Source organism: Seriola lalandi, unplaced genomic scaffold (genome assembly GCF_002814215.2).
Source record: "Seriola lalandi dorsalis isolate HSWRI2012SDOR001 ecotype SW California unplaced genomic scaffold, Sedor1 jcf7180002054975, whole genome shotgun sequence".
In the NCBI taxonomy this organism is placed as follows: Eukaryota; Metazoa; Chordata; class Actinopteri; order Carangiformes; family Carangidae; genus Seriola; species Seriola lalandi.
In genome coordinates this window covers 751,599-772,491 of record NW_019525525.1, presented here as the reverse complement: position 1 = coordinate 772,491, position 20,893 = coordinate 751,599, and the positions used below count along the sequence as shown (strand labels likewise).

At 42.9% G+C, this 20,893-nt stretch overlaps 1 protein-coding gene across 1 annotated transcript in view; it reads right to left on the bottom strand.

Annotated features, from left to right (window-relative positions):
* Positions 1 to 793: 793 nt before the first annotated feature.
* The window catches only part of LOC111646743 (voltage-dependent T-type calcium channel subunit alpha-1I-like), a 71,584-nt gene continuing 51,484 nt past the window's right edge, over positions 794 to 20,893 (bottom strand). The window contains exons 30-35 of the mRNA XM_087171088.1: positions 19,691 to 20,137; positions 14,776 to 14,925; positions 9,610 to 9,747; positions 7,095 to 7,281; positions 6,426 to 6,664; positions 794 to 6,095 (exon numbers count right to left, since the gene is read on the bottom strand). Of these exons, the coding sequence (XP_087027214.1) occupies positions 5,364 to 6,095; positions 6,426 to 6,664; positions 7,095 to 7,281; positions 9,610 to 9,747; positions 14,776 to 14,925; positions 19,691 to 20,137 (1,893 nt within the window). The 3' untranslated portion in view covers positions 794 to 5,363. The remainder of the gene's footprint in view (positions 6,096 to 6,425; positions 6,665 to 7,094; positions 7,282 to 9,609; positions 9,748 to 14,775; positions 14,926 to 19,690; positions 20,138 to 20,893) is intronic.

Genomic DNA, 20,893 nt, shown 5'->3' with positions numbered 1-20,893 from the left:
TCTTATATAGTCGGTTCATTTCAGTGGCACCTCATTCATCCTTTTGTTGTGCCACCTTCACAGCCTGCCTTTATCTGGCTCTCTCCCTGGAGCCCGTGATACAATCGATGGGCCTGGACAACTCCCTGGGCAGTTAGCCTTGACGGCTGACAGGAGCTGGTTTCCATACACGGCCTTGATGTACGGTGCGCCCGTGTGTGTGTGTGTGTGTGTGTGTGTGTGTGTCGGCAGAGACTCAGGTGTGCGGTAAACGTTTTGCAGACTCATGATTAAATAAACGAGAAAGAGATAGAGTGAGGGAAGAGGAGTTAACACCCTCATTCTTACAATAATAACCCCGATAAAACTGCATTAGAACACAGAATTCAACTCGTGTGTTTTCATTTGCCAGCCCTTTAAAGTGAAGCAAAGTCTCTCAGCAACACATGGGAGAATTTCCTACGATGCTCACTGACCCTTCAGTTTGTCTTCTCGGAGTGTGTTATATCCAAACGATAGCAGCTTGAAATCAGTGTTTCGTGGCCCATGTTCCCTACTTTAAGTGGCTCTCAGGCCACCTCTCCACACATCAAAGAAACTCTGCTGGATTAAGCGACTCATTAGGTGACTGAGCCCTAAAAACAGCTCCTAATTTACTCACTTCCTGACTAAAAAGCTTCGCAGTTCCCCTGGGAAAAGGCAAAAAAGCAACACATCTACAGTATGAAAACAAGCTGGGTGTTGTAAGAAGTTTTCACTTCCTCTCTTTTGGGCCCAGAGACAAACACAGTAATGAGACACATCTGTTTAGATCTTGTTTATCAGACTTTATGTTTGACAAAATTTTGATAGTTTTATATTTCTCTCGATTTTCCAACTACCCTTTGACCTGACATCAGACAAAACAGACAAACAGGAGGGATTATTTCTTCTTTAAAAGCCTGACTTCACCCACTTCAATTCCAATCAGCCTTGCTCTACTGACGCATTAGAAAAGTTACAGCTGAGACACAACCAGTAGGTTTCCAGGTGAGGTGAAAAAATTATGTTGTACCCAAGGGGTCTTGACGTCTCAGGGCACTTTGTGTGTTGCCATGGGAGGTAATCAATCAAATCATCAAACGAGCCCCCAGAGGCTTAATGGACATTGGCTTTTGGAGTCTATGTTGCAGGAGGGCACTTGTACTTCATGTGATGAAAGACAAAGCGGAGTTAACGGCCAAAAATTTCAGATGACAGGAGACTTCTATAAAAGACCTTGCAGATAACTGAAGCAATGACATATCCGCTCACACATACTTGTTTGTGCTCGCGTCAACACTCACACAAGTGCACTCACAGTTACCGCTCACCACACACACACACCTCCACCCTCCTGTGGTGACATTTGAAGGACAAGGGGCCTGCAGGGAGAGCTGGTTTTGAGAGGTTAGATGAGGTGGAGGGCTGGCTGGCTCGCTGGTTGGGGGTGTGAGGTAAACAACACCTCGGAGTTCAGCGTGCATGCCTAATGTGCTCTCTCGCACTGGCGGCTCTGCTGGGCGAGGCTGCCTGATGACAAGCTGTCTGGAGAAGTCTCCTGCTCCTGCAGCATCTCGCTACCGCAGTCTCTCACACTGTTGGCTTTACTCTGTCCAGCTGTCCACGTCAACTCTGTACTCTTTATGCTTTTGTGTCCCTGTCCTGTCTCTGGCTTTAAACTCTCCCGACCCACCTTTTTTCCGCCTGCTGTCACATCGGATACTTGTTCATTTAAATGTACATAACTGGTATAAAGATGAAGACCAAAGTGCAACTTTTTTTTTTTTTTTTTTCAAAAATGTGATATTTGATCATTTTACTTGTGTGAAGGATGTATTGGAAGAAATTTTTTTTTTTTTGTCGCTCAGACATAATTTTTTGTGGTTTCATGGCAACAGTCAAAAAACACTGGGTCATTCCCTTTAACTTTGTACAATTTTATGAAATGCATACTAATGATATAATCATGGTCACTGGCAGCAATGCACACATGCAGATCAAAATACAAAGATATGTACAAATGTGAATTGTACACTCTTAAGGTGTGTTCAGACTGAACACAAAGCAAATTTCAGAGGCGGTGTGACTTGCATACAAATTCCAAGTGGACATAGGTTTGCTCAAGGCAGCGTGAACTGAAGCAAAAACGCGTCTGCACACGTAGAAAATGCTGAAACTTGGGGGAAAAAAAAGAAAAGAAAAAAGTGTGCTTATCCCAAACTGTTGAACTTCCATTTTTAAAAAACATACAGAGACAAGGAGAGAAAAAAAATGCCTGAAAGGCAAATGATGGAAACAGCTTGAGCTCCTGGTCAGCTTTGCCAGTCTAAGTCAGAGCTGTGGCACACACGTACTATACAAAGGCACGCTCTGCTCACACACACACACACACACAGTTGGGACATTGTTAGCTAGTTTCAGCTAACATCTGGTGCATTTGTAACGTATAAACACGGAGCGTAAAATCACTCCCACGGTCAAATTTGTGCGAGTAAAGCAAGGTGAAAATTTGCTTCGCGTTCAGTCTGAGCACACCTTTACAGCTATCTTTAAAATTTTACTAGTGGTTTTTACCCCCCGACCTGAGTTCAATAATCTCATTTGTTCACGTCGTCCAATTGCAGCCCATCTCTCTACTGATTGGTCTCAGAGAGGGCAGAGGTGCTATCTGATTCGTTTGACGTTCAGACAAATAGAAGCAAAAACAGACGGTAACGAATACTGTTGTATTCTGAGGAGATAAAAATCACATTGACATCATTTACTCAGGTCATACACATAGAACATTTATTGCTGTGTAGTCAGGCTTTAACCTTTGATGCCATATTCACTGACACAAGGATTTGTCTCAGAAAGATAGGAGGAGATATCTTTGAAGCTAAAACAGCCCTTGGTTGCTTCGTGTTTTCCCTCTTCAACCTTTAACCTCACTGTATCCTCACTGACAAAACAGGACACTTCAGGAAAAGGCAAACACTTCACCTGAAGTCATAAACAAACACACACACACGCACGCACGCACACACTCGCTCATTAATACCCAACACCATGTGATAAAACATAGTCATCAAAGTGATTTTGCATGATAGAAAAGGTGAAACCCTCAGATTTTCTCACATCACCTATTTTTGAGAAATTAAAAAAAAAAGGAAGGTAATGATCAAAACACTAGGGGTACAACAGTCTACCTCTAGAAATCCGGCTTAAAGATGAACTTTCTTCTTTTTTGGATGGAGTAATAAATCAAGTGGCAGAAGCCAAAATAATTTTGCATTAAAAGATGCAAAGTTTTGTTCATTGTTACAGTGTCAGCTTCTGATATCAAACTATGGTGTGTGGAAGGGTTGCTACAACATACTGTCTGTGTGAAGAGATGGGGAAGAGAAGATGAGTGCATCAGGGTGTCATTTCAAGGAAAAAAAACAAAAACAAAAAAAAAACATACTTGTATTGCAATCCCAGAACCATGCTCAAGGAACACTAATGTGTCCATAATCGATATGTTGTGGTGTAACTCCCAAATTAAAGCTTTGATAAGAGATGGTTTATGCTAGTCATGGTTTTTTTAGCATAGGAGGCTAAAAAGCAAACAAAGCTCCCTGTGTGCAGCCAGGAATGTCTGTGAGCTAAGAGCGATCCTCATGTGCGTGAATATGGCTGTTCCCATCTCTGGTTGTCCTCTGGGACTCCAACATCTGAGAAAAGTAAAAGAAAAAAAAATCCACAAGGAACCAGTGTTCCCAAAGAGAAATGTGCTGGAGGGAACAATCACTTCAGCGCAAAAAGTTTGTTTGAAATTTTTTGCTTCATTGTTTTATACACTGTCCACACCTTAAAAAATGTTATAAAACTGGAAGCCACTGGCAGACAAAAAGTCCTAGACAACAAGTCAAAGAGACCGGATGGGTTAAATTAAACAGGGACAAGGTAACGGCAACACTTGCACGTGCCTATTCTCTTTTCTACAAAAATAGTGGAATAGAAATCACATGGTTATCACCCAACATTGACATCTTGATACACTTCTTTATATAGATAAAAATCTTGGTTAAATGCAGTTCCATCATGCAGTCAAGGTCCCTCGCAACTCTTGTGGTTTCGTCCATTCCCCTTAAATCCTTACGCGAGGTGAGAGGAGGTGGCGTCAAAAGGAGTGTGCTTCAAGTCTCACTTTATTAAGCGGCTGTGAACCATGTTTTGGTGCACACAAGGCTGCCCCAAGCAAACGTTAGTGTTTCTTCTCGTGGGGGTTTTGTAAAGCTCCATCCGACCTTGCTCCTATTCATACTCATTCCTTCATGTTTGAGTGAGCGAGAGATGCCGGAGATGGAAAGAAAAATAACCAATTTCACGAATCACTCCATGCATGGCTATACCTCCGCAAATCTCTCAATTTCTTTTCATCTTCCGCTGCCACTCAAGAGCAAGTTGACAGAGGCACGACGTTTTGATCAGTCGATACCTATCTCCTGTTTCAAAAAATACAGAGGTATGGTGAAGTGATGAGAATGATTTAATTCATGCCTTGGATACCTGAGGCAGTGCTCACACACACAAACACACACTATGAGCACACACTCTTGAACTCTCCTCCACCTCACATTTTACTCTGATCTCAGCAGAAGGTCCTGTGCCAGAGTGAGTAGGACCTGTTGTTTCCGTCTGCCAGAACAGATGGACATTAGATCCGCTTTCTGCTTTCCCAGCCAAACAAATGACCTGCCTTCTCCTTTCCCAGCCTTACTTCCGCCTTGATTTATTCCGCCATCTCTGAGCCTCCGCCCACTTACTTGCTGCACTGCCTCTGAGACATAAACGAATAAAAACAGTCTCTGTTGGCATGGATAGCTATTCAGTTTGGGTACTTCTATTTTTGCCATTTCAACCTCAGTCAACCCGAGTGACACGGAGAAAAAGGAAACTACAGTAGAGCAACAACAAGACTCTTTCTTGCGTCTTTGAGTTTAAGCTCTTTTGTCTCTGCTCCTATTGACTCCCTGATATGAATGGGCCTCTTGGTCTTCCAATGTGAGCAGAGCCTTTCACATCCTCCACTACAGGTACAGCCCCTAAGAGCGTAAAAGGACCTATCTTCAGCTCGTGGGCCTTAACTCTGCGGGCCACTTCCTCACCAGCAGACCATAACCAAGACGACTCCCCTAGGTAGCACAAAATAGGACATGGGCTTGTCACAAATGTATAGAAAGGGGTTGAGGGGGAAAGATGAGGGTTTGGTTTTGGAATACAGGACATCATGTGTCATTGAGCCTCTCTCTCACTGATGGGAGCAGAGAGAGTGAGAGGGACAGCAATGGGTTTAGATCCAAGGAATGGAGAGACAAAGGAAGAGCAAACAGTAGGTTTCATCTGTTTTTCCGACAAGGCCCTACTGTTGTTTGGCTTGAGCTCTTCCCTTTGAATCCTTGCTCGCCATCTCCTATTTCTCCTCTTCCGTCTCCTCTTCTCGTGTCAACTAAGACCCCTGTCCAGGGGTTGGCCAAGAAGCCCTGGGGGTCCATAAGCTCCAGGCCCAGAATCTCCCTGCGGCCCTCCTTGCCCCGGGACGACAGCAACATCCCCCCTTGGTCCAGGCTGCCTGTGCTGTTGCACTTCTTCACTGCTCCTCCCGGGTACACCAGGGAGCTGGGTGACAGCAGTGATGTCAACGACAAGCTGCTCAGTGTCTCTGACAAGTGTTCACTGTTGCCCGCTTGGCTGGAGCCACAACCGCCAATAGACGATCCAATGCCTATACCCAGGTCCTCGTCTGAAGGGTCAATCGAGTCGTCGCGGGTGTAGCCTGGGCTGGTGCTACCTCGCCCGCTGCTCTGGCTCCGCTGGTGGCCCCTGGTGGCCTGGAGGGTTAGAGCCGATGAGGGGCTCGGCCTCGGTCTCAGGGTCTGCACCGGGGAGGAAAGGATAGTCCTGTCTTCAGGCATCGGGAGTGGGCACGCAACTGGTAAAGGAGCTGTCGGCAATGGCAGCTCCAAGTTCTGTGGAGGAGAGATGCTGAAGCTCAGTCCTTCTTCCAGGGTGGTCTGGAGGCTGCCTTCAGAGCTGCCTGTAGCGAGGGACGAGTCACTGTGGGAGGGGAACTGAAGAGAGAAGGGAGAAAGAGGAGTGCAGAAAAAAAAGAGATGCACATGAATCCAACTCTTTTTCTCATTAGAACAAACATGTAACTTGATGTACAGAGCACAGTGCCATTTAAATTACATCTTCAAAGCTGGTTACAAAACAGATTTCATAATTCTTTCATATATTATCATCTTCAGGCCAGTTCTTATCCAGATGAGCAAAAAATAAATAAATCTGCTCTTTCTTCTTAAGCTTTAACATCAATCTAATTAATTATTTAAACAACTCAATAAAACCTCACAACCTATTTTAATGTGCTTCTCCTGTTCTCCTCCCCTCCCTTCTACCTGTGTACACAGCATCTTGCTATGGGCTCCTGGGGAGCGGAGCGAAGCCCAGGAGGCTGGGGAGGTCAGCCTGAGGCCCCTTGTCAACCTCAGGCTCCTGCTGCGGGGAGGCGCCGGGATGACTGCTGCTGCAGGGTGGAAGAACTCTGCAGGAAGATGGAAGAGAGGAGAAATGCCACTGGCTCCTCCTTCTCCTTCTTCTTTGTTTCTTTCCTTATTGCTGCTGCTGGACACACCACCTTGAGGAGGGAATAGACACTTTCCATTTTGCATTCTGATGTCAATTCATGAGTTGTTTCCACTTTTCGAGTGAGAACTCGAGGGGATGTTTTTCCCCTCTGAACAATGTATATACAATAGCTCCATCTATATTACCTATATGTAGACCTATACACATCCAGATGATTATTATTAATTAAGATTAATATTTTTTCTTCTATTCTTGTTTGAAAGTTGCTGCTCTTACTTAACAACACCACTGTATTTTGTGATTTTAGAGTCATTTTAGATTATACTGTGTATGTTCTACTCTTATAGTGTGACAAACAGCACAGCTACAAATCAAATCAGAATTGAACTTGTGTGCTAGTGCAACTTTAAATCATTTATATGTTTCTTTGGAAATGAGCCTGGTAATATAGTGAATAGAACTGTTCTGGATATACTCACCAGGGCTGCAGTGCGTTGAGCACATATTTGGCTGGTGTGTTTGCATCTCCATCTCCTGTAGTGTGGTTTCCATCTCAACGCCGGTGCAGAGGGCCCTGCAGGGCTGGCTCTGTACTACTGTATGAGTCTGGTGGCCTCCGACACCTCCAGCCTCCTCAGAGCTACGGGAATCACTGCTGCACCTTCCCTGGAAGAGAACAGACGATCTGACATTGAAGATAAAATATTTTCCAATAAATATACAGGATAGATGAATGTTTAAAAAAAAAAAAAAAAAAAAAGCAAATACACTAGAGGGGCACTCAGAGACTGCAGACCTCCGCCAAGGCCAATGTCAAACAACAAACAACATACACCAGACTTCACAGAAAAAAAGAAAAGATTGCATAGTAAATGATCCACATCTGCCCCAGAATTTAATGTGTTCTTTCCTGGCCCATGCTCCATCCCTCCAACAAGTTCGGTGCAAATTGGTTCAGTACTTTTTGCATAATCCTGCTGAAAAACCAACAAACAAACACAAACACGGGTGAAAACATAACCTCCTTGGTGGAGGTAATTGGACATGTAGGGGTTGGTTAAATATAAAAAAAAAACAAGACAAATTGTGTGTTGAAAATTGCTAGGGCTTGTTTATAATCATTAACGTATCCTAAACTTAGCCTGAAACTAATTTTTTCTGCAAAGGGACAATTTGCGTTATATATTGTAAAGTGACAATTCCTAGTTCAGACCAAGCCTGATAGAAAATGAGCAGAGAAAAAAGCAGACCCTCGGGCATCCTGCAGATATCAAACATGGCCTCTAATTCACATCATCCCTCGGGTTTTCCATTCTAGTGCTAGTTGAGGGGTGAGAGCTGATTATGAGCTAAAAGAGCCTGTTATTGTCATGTTAATGTTATATATTGTAACAATAAATGTTTGGTTATAAATTTTTGTGTGTGTGTGTGTGTGTGTGATGGCTGCAACAGCTGGAAGCGGCAGGCAGGCGGCAGATTAAGGCAGGGGTTCAGCTTTGTAAGCGCTTACCTCGTACATTTTAATTATCATCGCGTCGGGACTGCAGAATCGTTGAGTGTGTGTCCGTACACACGTGTGTGTATGTGCGGGTATACTTTTGCGCTTTCATTAGCGTATTGTGCCTCTGAGTTATTCAGTCCTAGCCCCTGAACAGCCCAGTTTCAAACAGCCAGCCAGCCAGCCAGCCAGCCACCCACACCCATACAAAACCTCAAACAGCGTTGGCACACATGCTTAATGCCACCCTCACTCCCTCACACACACGCGCACACACACACATTTTTTAACCAAACAATTCTTGACAAATAAAATCCCTAACCCTAGCTCCCCTCTCACCTTCTGTCTTTCCCTATTTCTTTCTTTTTCCCATCGCCTAATGAGCAGTGGTTCACAGCCATGCTTGGTGACTGCAGGCTTATCTGGCTACCCAGAACCAAGGAGCATTACCCCATTACAGAGGAGGATATCTAGGAAGGACGGATGATAAGGAATGGAGATAGAGGGGCTAGAGGGAGGTGCAAAGAAGGTGTGCAATTACCAGAGGGATAACAGTGAGAAAGGGGAAACATGAAAGATAAAAGTCGAAAGGGGGAGAGTGGGTGCAAGAGAGGGAGCCATGAGAGCCACCTGGGATAGTAACTAGGGAGAGCCTGGTGGAAAGATTTATTCATGAGAAGGTCTACGTGGATAGAGACTGCCGATTCTTCAAAGACAAGATAGTTACCACTGATACACAGAGAGGAAAAGATAAAGGGGCGTTTAGAAACTAAGGTTTATATCAATAATCCACAAGAGAGCCTAAAGCATAGGCATGAAAAAGATTTTATAATGGTCATTTGTTTTGTGAGTAAAAAAAACCATGAGTGAGACCTCTGTCATTGTTTGTGCTTCCCCCCTTTGGGGAGTAGGAGTAGCAAGTGCTGGTGTGCGGTGCATGTCAAGTGCAAAGTGGTGGGCATACTAGAGGTTAACCACGGTGAATTTGTGGTGCAGTTGGTACTGTACTTTCTCTCAAGCTGTTTTTACACACAGAAAAAGTTACATTGGCATGAAGCAGGATCTGCTCTGGCTTGCAATCCTGTGTAAAGATGACAGCAGGTATACAACTAAGCCCAAATAAATTATCCTGATACTGGCATTGAAGCAGGTTCCCTGTTTTTCTGTCACACGCACGTACACAACTACACACCATTTCCGTGAAATCACCCTGGAAACCAGACTGAAGACCGATTTCCAAGTTGAACAAACACCTGTGTAACCTGCACATTATTACTCCTGATCAAAGCTCGCATCCAACTTTCTTTACTAGTAAACCAGAAACCAGAGCAGGCATACTGTCATGAAAAACCTTGGTATTTCTTAAATAATTGCCTGCCTGGTCTACCTTGCAAATTGCAAATACTATGACAACAAAATTTTTAGTTCGGCACATCGTCTTTCATTTTAGCCTGAGGAGTTTTCCCCCCTTCCCACTTCACTCTGCTAATACCCACCTTGCCCTCCCGCGCCAGCAGCTGGTAGGCCGTATGTTCGTCCAGGCTGAGGTCATCTGGCAGGGCAGGGGACGAGGACTTATCTGACAGTTGCTCCGACTTCAGTGACGCCTGCTCAATCTCTGCCATCTTGATCTGCTGCAAGGAATAGCGAATGGGAACAGCAACAGTTTAAAACTTGCCCGGAAAGTAGTTGAATTAATGGAGCGTGGTCTCATCATTGCTCAGTTTAATGGATTTGTGACATTTTCTAGGACTCATAACAACCATGACTTCTGTATTGCATATATTTATATACATATATAAAACAGATAACATGTATAAAGGATCAGTCTGTTTTGAGGCCAACATGAGCTACACAGACAAGATAAGTAAAACCTCCACCAAGCTTCGATATGCTTCACCAGATGTTGACAATTCAAAGCGGCCATAATGCCGTGGCACCTGTCTGTAAAGAGAGCAGGGTGAGAGATTTCAAGAAGTAATAACATTGCTTTGTCATCATCATCTGAACAAACGTTTCCCAGTGCCAAGAAAATATGTGAGGAGAGAGGCTGAATGAGAGGCGAGAGAGGCAGATATCCAAGCAGTGCGTATACAGTGGGTGTATGTGTGAATGTTTTCTTGTGTGTGTGTGTGTGCACCTGCGGTATCTATATGTGTATGTAAGGCAGAGTGGAGAGATGCTTTTTGTTTCCATCAGGAGCGGCGATGTAGTGGCACCAGAACCTCATAATTCTGCCCCTACAGCTAACTGTATGTTTTCATATACAACTGTACACTGAAACGTTGTTGCTGTGTGTTTGGTAGTGCTGTCTCATAGTCTCACACCCATACAACATTACCGAATACAGAATATTTGGGAAGTGAAAACATTTACTCCGACTGTTACTAGCTCCCTCTCACATTTGCTTAGCTTAGTTTTTTTTTTTTCATCAGGGCTGCAGGTAACTCAGCCCATATGGTTATTGAATTGGTTTTAAATTGTCGCTGCATGAGCCTCCTGTAAGCTCAAGCTTCTCAGCTGATGCTGTTCTCTACCTCTCTGCCGTGCAGCACTTTTTTTTCTTTTCTTTTTAGCACAGTTTCAACACATAGTGCAATCAGTGAGCTGGAGTGGAATTTCAGGGTTCTGGGGCTGCTATGATGTGCTAAAGTAGTGTGTCTGTAAAGAGACACAGCAATAAATAGCCATAGAGAGAGAAAGGTGGGGGGGGGGGGGGGGGGGGGGGGGTGAATTAAAAAGGCTACTTAAAAAGGGCCAAGTGAAATTCAATGGAGTGAGGCCTGGTAGCGATACATTAACACATGCCTGTAGATGAGATAGACAAAGAGATTCATGGCTGATGTGCAGCGGTAAATTACCACTGCCAAAGCCCCCAGGGGACGGAGAGAGCAAGAGAGAGAGAGAGAGGGAGTGAGAGAGAAGTGGAGTGAGGCAAGGAAGCAAGGCAGAAGCAGAGCAATGCAACGCTTCAATTTTAAAGGAACACTTTACAGTTTTTCTGTTTTATCTCCATGTATCAGCCCTCACTCATGCTACTTCTGTATGTGACAGCACCATATTTGCTGACTTGCTCTGTGTCTTAGAGTAGGGCTGTAAATAACATCCAAAATCATGGGTTAGTACATTTATGTAAAGGAAACTGCAGCCTTTTTCTTCCTGTATTCCTGGCTGTGCCTCCAAGGACAATGAAAAACGCACAGTGGTTACAGGAAGAGTTGCTACACAGTTGCTTTCAAGGTAACTGCAGAGATATTAAGGGTTTCACTAACAAAACGGGTGACTCAGGCAAGAACCAACTGAAAGTGTCCACTGCGGCCTGAGCGGTGAGGCGAGGCATCGCTTATTCAGCGTCGCTGGGAGGCCATGAGAGGAGACCGTGTGACTGAGCAAGAAAATAAGCATGACTAGTATTTCATGGCCACATTGCATGACTCATGCTAGTCAGGACACAGTTAGCATATGCAATATCATTTATGCTAAACATATGAAGCAAGAGTACCAGCAGTCAGATGATCATTTCCAACAAAACTCACATGCACAAACAGAGACGCCACCTGCTCCTCCTGCTTGCAAGCTTTTTTAATACTACCACTAATACTCTGCCATCAGAGTCAGAAATGCTGTGCTTAAAAATGATAAATATCTTAATGTTTGTGTGCATCAAAACAGTAGCTTTGGCTTGAAAAACAACTATGTCAGCACAATACACAACATCTACAGAGCTCAACATCTGTATCAATCCTCTACTTATTATTCTGCTCAGACCTTCATAGAACTATTTAGTTGCTGAAATATATGTATTACCATGCATGAGTCTATGCAGTATCAAATATGAGTATGGAATAATCTTTGACTGACAAACACTATCTTTGACCACAGGATCAGCTGATGTCCATGGATCAACATCACTACTGGTCTGTGACTCATACCTCCCCTATGTTGTACTTTTTGCCTTAAATTCAGGCAAGGTATATTTATTACTGCCTGGTGATATAGTATTGCATTATATCTGGTTAGCAGTTACTGATTTGTATTACAAGTTAATATATTTTACAGTAGTCTGAACCACTTTCTTTAACATTATATCGAGCTGAGTGTGCTCTGCTATGGTTTAGCCTGTTCCTCCTCAGGTATCTTGCAGATCTATACTTTCAAAATAGTCTTCCGAAACTCTGACGCTGCCTTTCAAGATGGCGCCCTTCCAAAAATAGTGTTCATGCATGCTTGAGGATTGCCTGTTTGCTAGCAACTGAATGGATAGCATAGGCCTTCACTGCTCCACTGAGCTGTTCCCTGCAGATTCAGTTGTAGTCGGTCTCAAGCAGTCGCTGATCCCAAGTCCTTATTCGGCAGTTACTTGATGAATATTTCCACTGTCACACGCATGCTCTCACGCACTGCACCCAGGTGTCCCGCTGGGCCCTCCTGTCCCTTTAAACATAATAACGTTGTACATAATTCTCAGCACTCAAAGACTCAGTCTTGAAAATGGCACACACCCACACACGCTCTTCTCACACACAAACAAACTCACACACAAGTCTGAGAGCTTGGGAAATTAAAGGAGAACAGCACTGGATCAGATACAGTAAATCAGAGGTAGATAGAGTTACATTCAGAGGAGCAGAGGGACTGATGGGTAGAGGAAGCATGTAAAAAAGGGAGGGAAGATTGATGGTTTGACAGCATCTGCAGACAGGCAGAAAGCAAGACTGACAGGTGAGGAGGTGTCAAGCCCAGTTATTGCTTCTTCTGAGCTGACCCGCTGCACTTTGTCATTGTGACTGACAACACTGGCACAGGACGGTAGATTTGTGAGCGCGTGTTTTATGCAGTATCTCTTGTGAACAAAATAGCCCCAAAATACAAGCACAAGTAAAGGCGAGTGTTGATGCGTGCCTGCATGCATATCAGGAAGGGTTGCATGTGTGTACGCATGCAGCCGGCCTCATTAATCCACATTTTTGCACATATGGAAAGTTGATATTATCTTTTGTTGATGGTGTGTTTAATTAAAGCTGAAATTCCCTGTTATATTGTAACATAATAGCACATACAGTAGTTAACACGCTCTATAAAGCATGAACTTCAACAGCACTTTCCATTCAGAGTGCTTTGTGTGATGAATGAAGCCCTGTGTGTGTGTGTGTGTTTGTGTGTGTGTGCGTGCGCGCGCATGTTTGTGTGTGTGTGTGTGTGTGTGTGTGTACATGAAAGTACGTGCAAATGCATGTCCTTGTGTGTGTCCCTGTCCCAAATCTGCATGCATGCAATCTGATCCAAAACATCATGGTCATGTCTGTGTGTGTGCCTGTGTGAATGAATGAGTGTGTTTGAGTGTGTGTGTGTGTGTTAATAATATCTTGGTTTAGAAAGTTTTTGTAAGCTGAATCTGGCTAAAATTAGTTTTCACCACACACAAGTAAAAAAAATAGCAGTGTATATATACTGTATGTTGGTGTACACCATTACCTGTATGTTTTTGCATGTGTTTACATGCAGTACATTAAATGTGCTAAGGAAGGCAGATGAGAAACATCAGCCTCATATTTCTAAATTCACAACTACTGGGCACCTGCATCCAGAGTGAATTTCTCCAACTGTTGTTTTCATCCAGCACCTGGGGCCATATTTACCAAGCATCTCAATGAATCAGCCCTAACTTACCTGTTGGGGATGTCCAGCAGGCGGACAAGGCCTGAAAAACATGTGCGTGCTTACACAGATACACACCTACACTAGTTCATCATTTTTTTTTTCCTTGCTTCGTCTACAAAACTGTGCCTCCTTTGCAGAAAACAAACTCTGAAAATGTATATGACAACATGAAATATCAGGTGCAACAGCAACGATTTGGATCCCTCATCTTTTGTCACTGCGCTGATGCTTTTCAAAGCTTCAAATCTAAACTGTTCCTTCCCCACTGCTAAACATGATATAAAAATGCCTTGATGAGCCTTGTTTTTCTGAATCATGAGCATAGCCATTGGTGAAGATGCAAGTACGCAATTTTCAAATACCCTATGGATATTCTGCCGTCAGTTTATATTTCAATCTGGCTGTTGTGTGGTCGACCAAACGTGCTGCTCTCTGTCACTCACTGAACACAGCTGTCAACCCAGAGAGCCGCAGCAACAGCGAGTGAGGAGGACTGCAGATTCACCTGCGACTCTCTTCAAGGGAAAGTATTATGCTTGCCCAAAAATGATTAGATTTGTTGCTTTGTTTAGTTTTGCAAAAAGGGTCAAAAAGTGACAAAGTCCAGTGACACAGTTGCTAAAGTGGCAACATTGAGGAGGTGTCTTCATAAATAACTTTTCTGTGTGGTTAATTGAAGTGATTCTGACACGTTTGATAAATATGGACCTCAGTGGGTACAGCCTGTCACTAATCCTCATTTTAGAAATGCATCTATCCATGGTATCCATGGTAATGCATCTATCCATGGTACTGAAAGGTAGGATAGTTGTGTCAGCCAAAAAAAAAAAAAAAAAAGATGTCTGTGGTTGTTTCATTTGTTTTTAATTTTAACATCTGTGGTTACTGTCTGTATCAAGTGTGTGTATGTGTGTGTGTGTGTGTGTGTGCGTGTGTGTGTGTGTGTGTGTGTGTGTGTGTACTGCATGTACGTGTATGCTAATGTGTGTTCAGGGTGGTACCTCTTGTGGGTGGCCCTTGCAGTCTTTGCATATAGGTGGAGGAGAGGAGTAGTGGTGGAAGACAGAACCGGAGAGGTTGTCGATCATCAGCATCTCCCCCTCTAACGTATCCTTGATCAGGAGAGATACACTGTCCAGCCACTGGCTCTCCTGGAACACATACACACGCACGCACGCACGCACGCACGCACGCACGCACGCACGCACACACGTGCACACACATATGCACACACACAGACACATACACACGGGACGCAGGCCGGCAGACCAGTATTGCACGCAGGCGCAAACATGTGCACATGCGGACATGCGAGGACAAAGAACACGCAGGAAAATGCATACACCATTGTGAGGGTTATAAAAATGCCTGAGTGCACACGCAGGTATGCTTTTACACTTTCTTATGTACTCACACACACAAATGCACACAATCACACGTGCATATTCACCCACACACATGTAGATTTCACATTACATAATCCTTAATTTATAAAATTCCTCAACAAAAATTAAAAACAGCATCTCAAACACTTTCTCCGTGTCAGAGATCATGTACAAATAAACCAGAACAGATCCCCCTCTCATACTTCATTGGCCTTTAGGGCTAAACACTGTTCTCTTTTGGAAAAAGGCTCCTCAATAATATGACTCCAAACCCTCATTAGCCAAGTAACACATAATTTTACTATCAAAGCCTTGAGAGCACTGAGAGTGGTGCAATTACATTTGATGTATCACCTCAATTAGACTGTTCAATACCTTGTTGAAACAATTTAAGATTTAAGCATTTGCTTTGTGCTCTGGGTATTATTAGGTTTAAAGCAATTTAGACTGAATCAGTCAGGGCTTTTTCTGCGACTTAAATGATCCTTCCTTGCTTGAATCTCATCTGCCAGATTGGTTTTCCCAGAAACCAATCTGGCAAAAAAAAAAAAAAAAAAAAAAAAAAAAAAAAAAAAAAAACTACTGACAGGAGAAGGAAACTACTTTAAAAATGATTTCTGTGTTTCTTGGCAGGGCACTGTATTTCACAATGAATTGGATGCATTGTGCCTGTAGCACATTCATAACAGCCAAAATAACTGTATTACATCAGCAGATATATCCCAAAAGATACTGTGAAACAAGGTCACTCCTCTTCAATCCCCACACAAGCCTATCTTCATAACACATTTCCACAACATCGCTTATAGCACTATACTTAGATCAGTTATGCAAACACACATTTCTGACTCACGCTGTTATATTAAAGTCACTCATGGCTCATGTTTTGAAAATGAGGGGGCTAAGAATTCAAAAAACAGGTTACTGTACTCCCAGCAATATAAATGTACCTACATTGTGCTGGTTTATGAAACAGTGCTGCAGTGCCACGTTTTGGCTCAAAGACAAACTGACTATACCCTATCCAGCTCTTTGAATAAACACAAGTATATAACCCGCACTACTTCTCCTCTTTCTCTCACACTCTCACAGGCAGTCCAGTCCCAAGATAGTTCATTCCGTGTAGGTGGAGAGCTTGATATAAAAATAATGTTTGATTGACTGTGGTGGCCTCTGTGCTGGCCTCCATTAATAACTGTATTAGTGGACAACAATAGGGCCCGTCTACAGGGAATGGAAGTTGAGAAAGAGAGAGAGAAGAGTGCTGAAATTAATTACTACCTCTATCTGACTGTCACTGGCTCAGCCATTATCTCTCCTCTCTTATTCCCTTACTCTCTCTCTCCCTGTGTGTGTGTCCACCTCCTACAGCGTCTCCTCTAGTCCCAATATATATTACTAGTCTTTCACCAAACAGTCAAACGTGACTTCTATATTGTGTAACGTGGCACATTACAGAATATACTAGTTGTAGCTGCGATCTATCCTGAAATCAGTCTCTGTACATAATCAAATTTCCAATCTACCACATCCAATCCATCCATTTTATGGATGACTAAAAGGAATTTGAGTGGAGATATTCCAATACAATTTTTACCAATCCCAATACCTGGACTTGTGTATTGGCCGGTACACAGTACTGATCCAATACCACTGCATTAAAACGTTTTTTAAACAGCTGTATTCTTCTAACCCTGTATGGATGTGATATGATTGCTTTCACTGTTGTATGTCACAGCTCAGGTTAAACCCTTTATAAAACATCAACAGATACATGAATGCCAAAGGATCTTTATTTTATCATCTAATTTATCAGTCATAAAAAAATAAATCTAGGAATAAATAACAGTTCGTACACAAGTTGTCCTAACGCTAGTCCCCTATCGAAATTAAAGCCTTGCATACTGTAATGGCTGCCTTTATTAATGGTGGGACTTTCCAGTGTAACATATTGCCTAATCAGTTACACTATTTACCGGAAATCACTTCTTCCTCGCTGCTCTAAAACAGTACCTGCCTGTGGCTACATAGTGCAAATTCCTGTGTGGGCTACTGTTTAAGAGCAGAATTAATTTCTGGTTAATAGTTACATTCGCTGGGAAAACTACCATTACACTCAGGTGTGAAACCATAACGTTTATTAATAAATTATGTTGTATTGGATCGGTGAATAGACTCACGTACTTGCCTATACCTGACTCAGTATTTTAGGCAGTATTAGAGTCATTTCCAATATGAGTATCAGTAACTACATTAGAGATCATAAAATTCATGTTTTTATATATTTTTGTGTCTGTTTCAATTAATAAACAAAAGAAAATTAATTTGATTTACTGGAAAATGAACTGGTAATATCATGATAATGTATGGAGATTTAGTTTGGAGCTGAAAGCACAGTGAAGTCACAGTGTTTGGGTTTGCACTTTTTGACATGAGCTTTGTTCAACTGCGCACACACACACACACACACACACACACACACACACACACCAGGACCTGTGCTCTGAATAAATTGCACCGGTCTGCCAGATCCCTTATTGCATCACTTGAGAGGCATAACATGAGAGAGAGGGAGATTGAGATAGATAGATATGGAGAGAGAGAGCGAGAGAGAGAGGGGGAGGATGCTGCCAGTGTGTTCTCCCTGGTCTGCATTAAGTTCTTTTGTCAGCCAACACTGAGCTAAAAATGGATCCATGAAGCCAAGTTTAGCTCTACAAAGGTGAAACTCTTCATGGCAGCCGATGAGTCATCTTTATGTGTGTTTCTGCATAGACATCTCAGACTATCATTAGCGATTTCATAATGGAAGTGTGTGGATCTGCTGTCAGTATCTGAGAGACCATCTACTCTCACACACAAATAGTAGGCAGTGCAATTATCATTTCAAAAATGTAACCTGTGCACAAACTCACATAGTCTCGTGTGAGAAATGTTAATAAGGCTTAAATGAAAAAAGGCTAACCGAGTAAGCAATTGAAGGTGTTGTTTCTCCTTGCAGACAACACTGGTTGCTATGACTACAATAAGGTAAGACAAAAACATATTTCCAAATGGTACAGTGAAAATATATGACCCAGCCTTCACTTTCATCTGCCAAATATCACTTTGGTAGTTTGGCTTAATTTTGGAAAATGCCTTTAATTCCAGCCCAGTGTTATTACATTCATATTAATTGCTTTTTTTTAACATAATTACACTTGTGCAATGTTTCAATTGAGGCACAGCTTAGTGTCTCTTTCTTCCTTTCCCTTTATTTGCTTTTTCTTTTTCTTCCCCCTCTTTGTGTAAATGTTTAACCTCCCTTGCCCTACAATCCTTCTCAAAAATCTGTAACAGAAAAGAACAAAAGTATAATTGAATTATACAAAGAGATCGAGTGTAATCACGCAACGTGGCTGTCATTCAATTTCTCACAAAAAGAAAGAGAGCAATGCCTCTCTCCCATGTCAGCACCACTCAAACCCTACACAGAAATCACTGCCATATTGTTTACCCCTTTTGTAATCTTCCAGCTTGAGCATCAAATATATAATTTTCTCTGCTTGAGCTAATGCACTGATATTGTGCAAAGAGAAGCAAACTGACAGGCGACCAGAGACAGAGAAAGAATACTCTTGTTCTATCTCTCCATCTCCACCACGTTTTGTGTTCCTAATCCCAATTTGAATCCTTTAGTATCTGGTATCTGCTGATATTGTGTCCAGTCCAAATTTATATTTATGTTTTTGAGAGTTGAATCACAAAATGAAAATCTGCCCTGCATCCTGCATTGCATGTTTTCCTTCTATATTGTGTATAGTGCCCTACAGTGTTTTGTATAATGTTCTTTGAGAGAGAGGTGTCAGAGAGGACATTAAAGTTTTCTCTTTCTCCCAATTGTAGAAAGAATACAGAAACTCAATTGCAGACTACAACCAACGGCAGAACTTTTGAGGCATCATACACCTGGAAATTGAGGTAAGAATGGATGGAAATGTTTTGGGTTTTTTTTTCATGTATTTTTGGTGCAAAGCATTTTAAAATCCTTCCTGGCAAATACATCACTTTCCCAGAAACTGCTGGCCACTGTTGATATCTCTCTGCTGTTCACTTGCTTACAGTTCACAGCTTTAGGCAATGTTCAACAGTTTTAAAAAGGAGCACAACAAAGAATTAAAGCTTAGAAACAGCTGGGTTTCATCTGCGATAAAATAAAAAAAAAGAAAGAAAAAGATTTGAAATGGATCTGAATGAATGTGATTGTTTATATAAACAACCACAAAAAAAAGAGCCCTGATTGGCCTGATCCTGATCCTGCAGATTGACTTGAGACATCCCAACTTGCAGACACACACACACTCAAACACCAATCATACAAAATAGGCCTTTCACTCTACCAGCAAACAAACATAAGAATACATGTGCTCTCTCTCTTTCTCCCTCTCTCTTTTACACGCACGCGCACACACACACGCGCGCGCACACACACACACGCACACACACACACACACACACACACACACACACACACAGAAATACATATACTCACTTGTGCTGGTGAGTACAGGGTCCGACTGGAGTTGCGGGAGTTGTATGGTCCTTGGAGTGCAGCAGCTGCTGCGTGTCGCATCTTCCTCACTCCCTCTCCCCTCTCTCCTCTGTCCCTCCCTCCTACTGTGCCTCCAGGCCCTGATCCAGCAGCAGCGACTAGTCCCTTCTCTACCCCCCCACCCCCACAAGTGGGGGCGCCCATGCAACAGAGGGTGCCCTGGGCCAGCTCCAGCTCAATTTCTGCATCCATCTCCGCCTCCTCTGCGGCCTCCTTGTTGGAGTCGTCCAGGTGCTTCATCAGCACGGCCACCACCACGTTGATGAGCACGAACTGGGCGGTGAGCACGAAGGAGACAAAGTACATAGGCGAGATAAACTGAAGGCTCGGATTGCAGGCATAGTCCACATCAGTGCCGTGGTCTGGTGGGCATTCCCGCAATGTGTCCTGGTGTCAAAAAAGCAGAATTAGAAGGACAAAGGTCAGGACAGTCTGAAAGGGGAAAGATACAAACCATCATGGATACCACACTTTTTGGAGGAAGCATTGTGAAGATACAGTAAGTGTAACCATACAATGTTGTGACCTCAGCTACACCACCGCTGCACCAACATCCGTAGTCACATAAAAATGATTAAGTACCTTTGGGGTTATAATAGAATAGATTTAGCTCCTGTTAAAAAGGCTCTCTGTATTCCTGACAACTTATATAATCATCATGCACTCAATTATTTTGCCTCTATGCAACACAACAGGAGGCTTTTTTTTTCTTCTCTCTTCCAGAGCATTATTCCAGTGCGTTTCCACTTTGGTTAACTTGTTCACAGTGGAGTTCAGTCAGAGCAGAACCAAAGTGACAAGTGTTTTTCTGAAGGAAGTACACATATCTCACCCAGGCTGTGACCACATGTAACAATTTCAGCCCTCTGAGCTGAAGCTGGTCTTTTCTATCTAATTTGGCATGACATTTACACACTGCACCCCTTCACACAACATCTCCATTTTCTGCCTTCACTCCCTTTCCATCGTATTTTTTTCTTTACATATTTTTGTTCTTTCGTCAACCAAATCTCCACTTTCCTCACACACCCTCTCTCTCTCGCGCTGCTCTGCCTCCCCCGATTTCATCCAATTTTCCCTTTCAAGAGAAGAAAGCAAAATAACTGGTCATAGCTTTTTATAAACCTACCTTTATGAACCTCT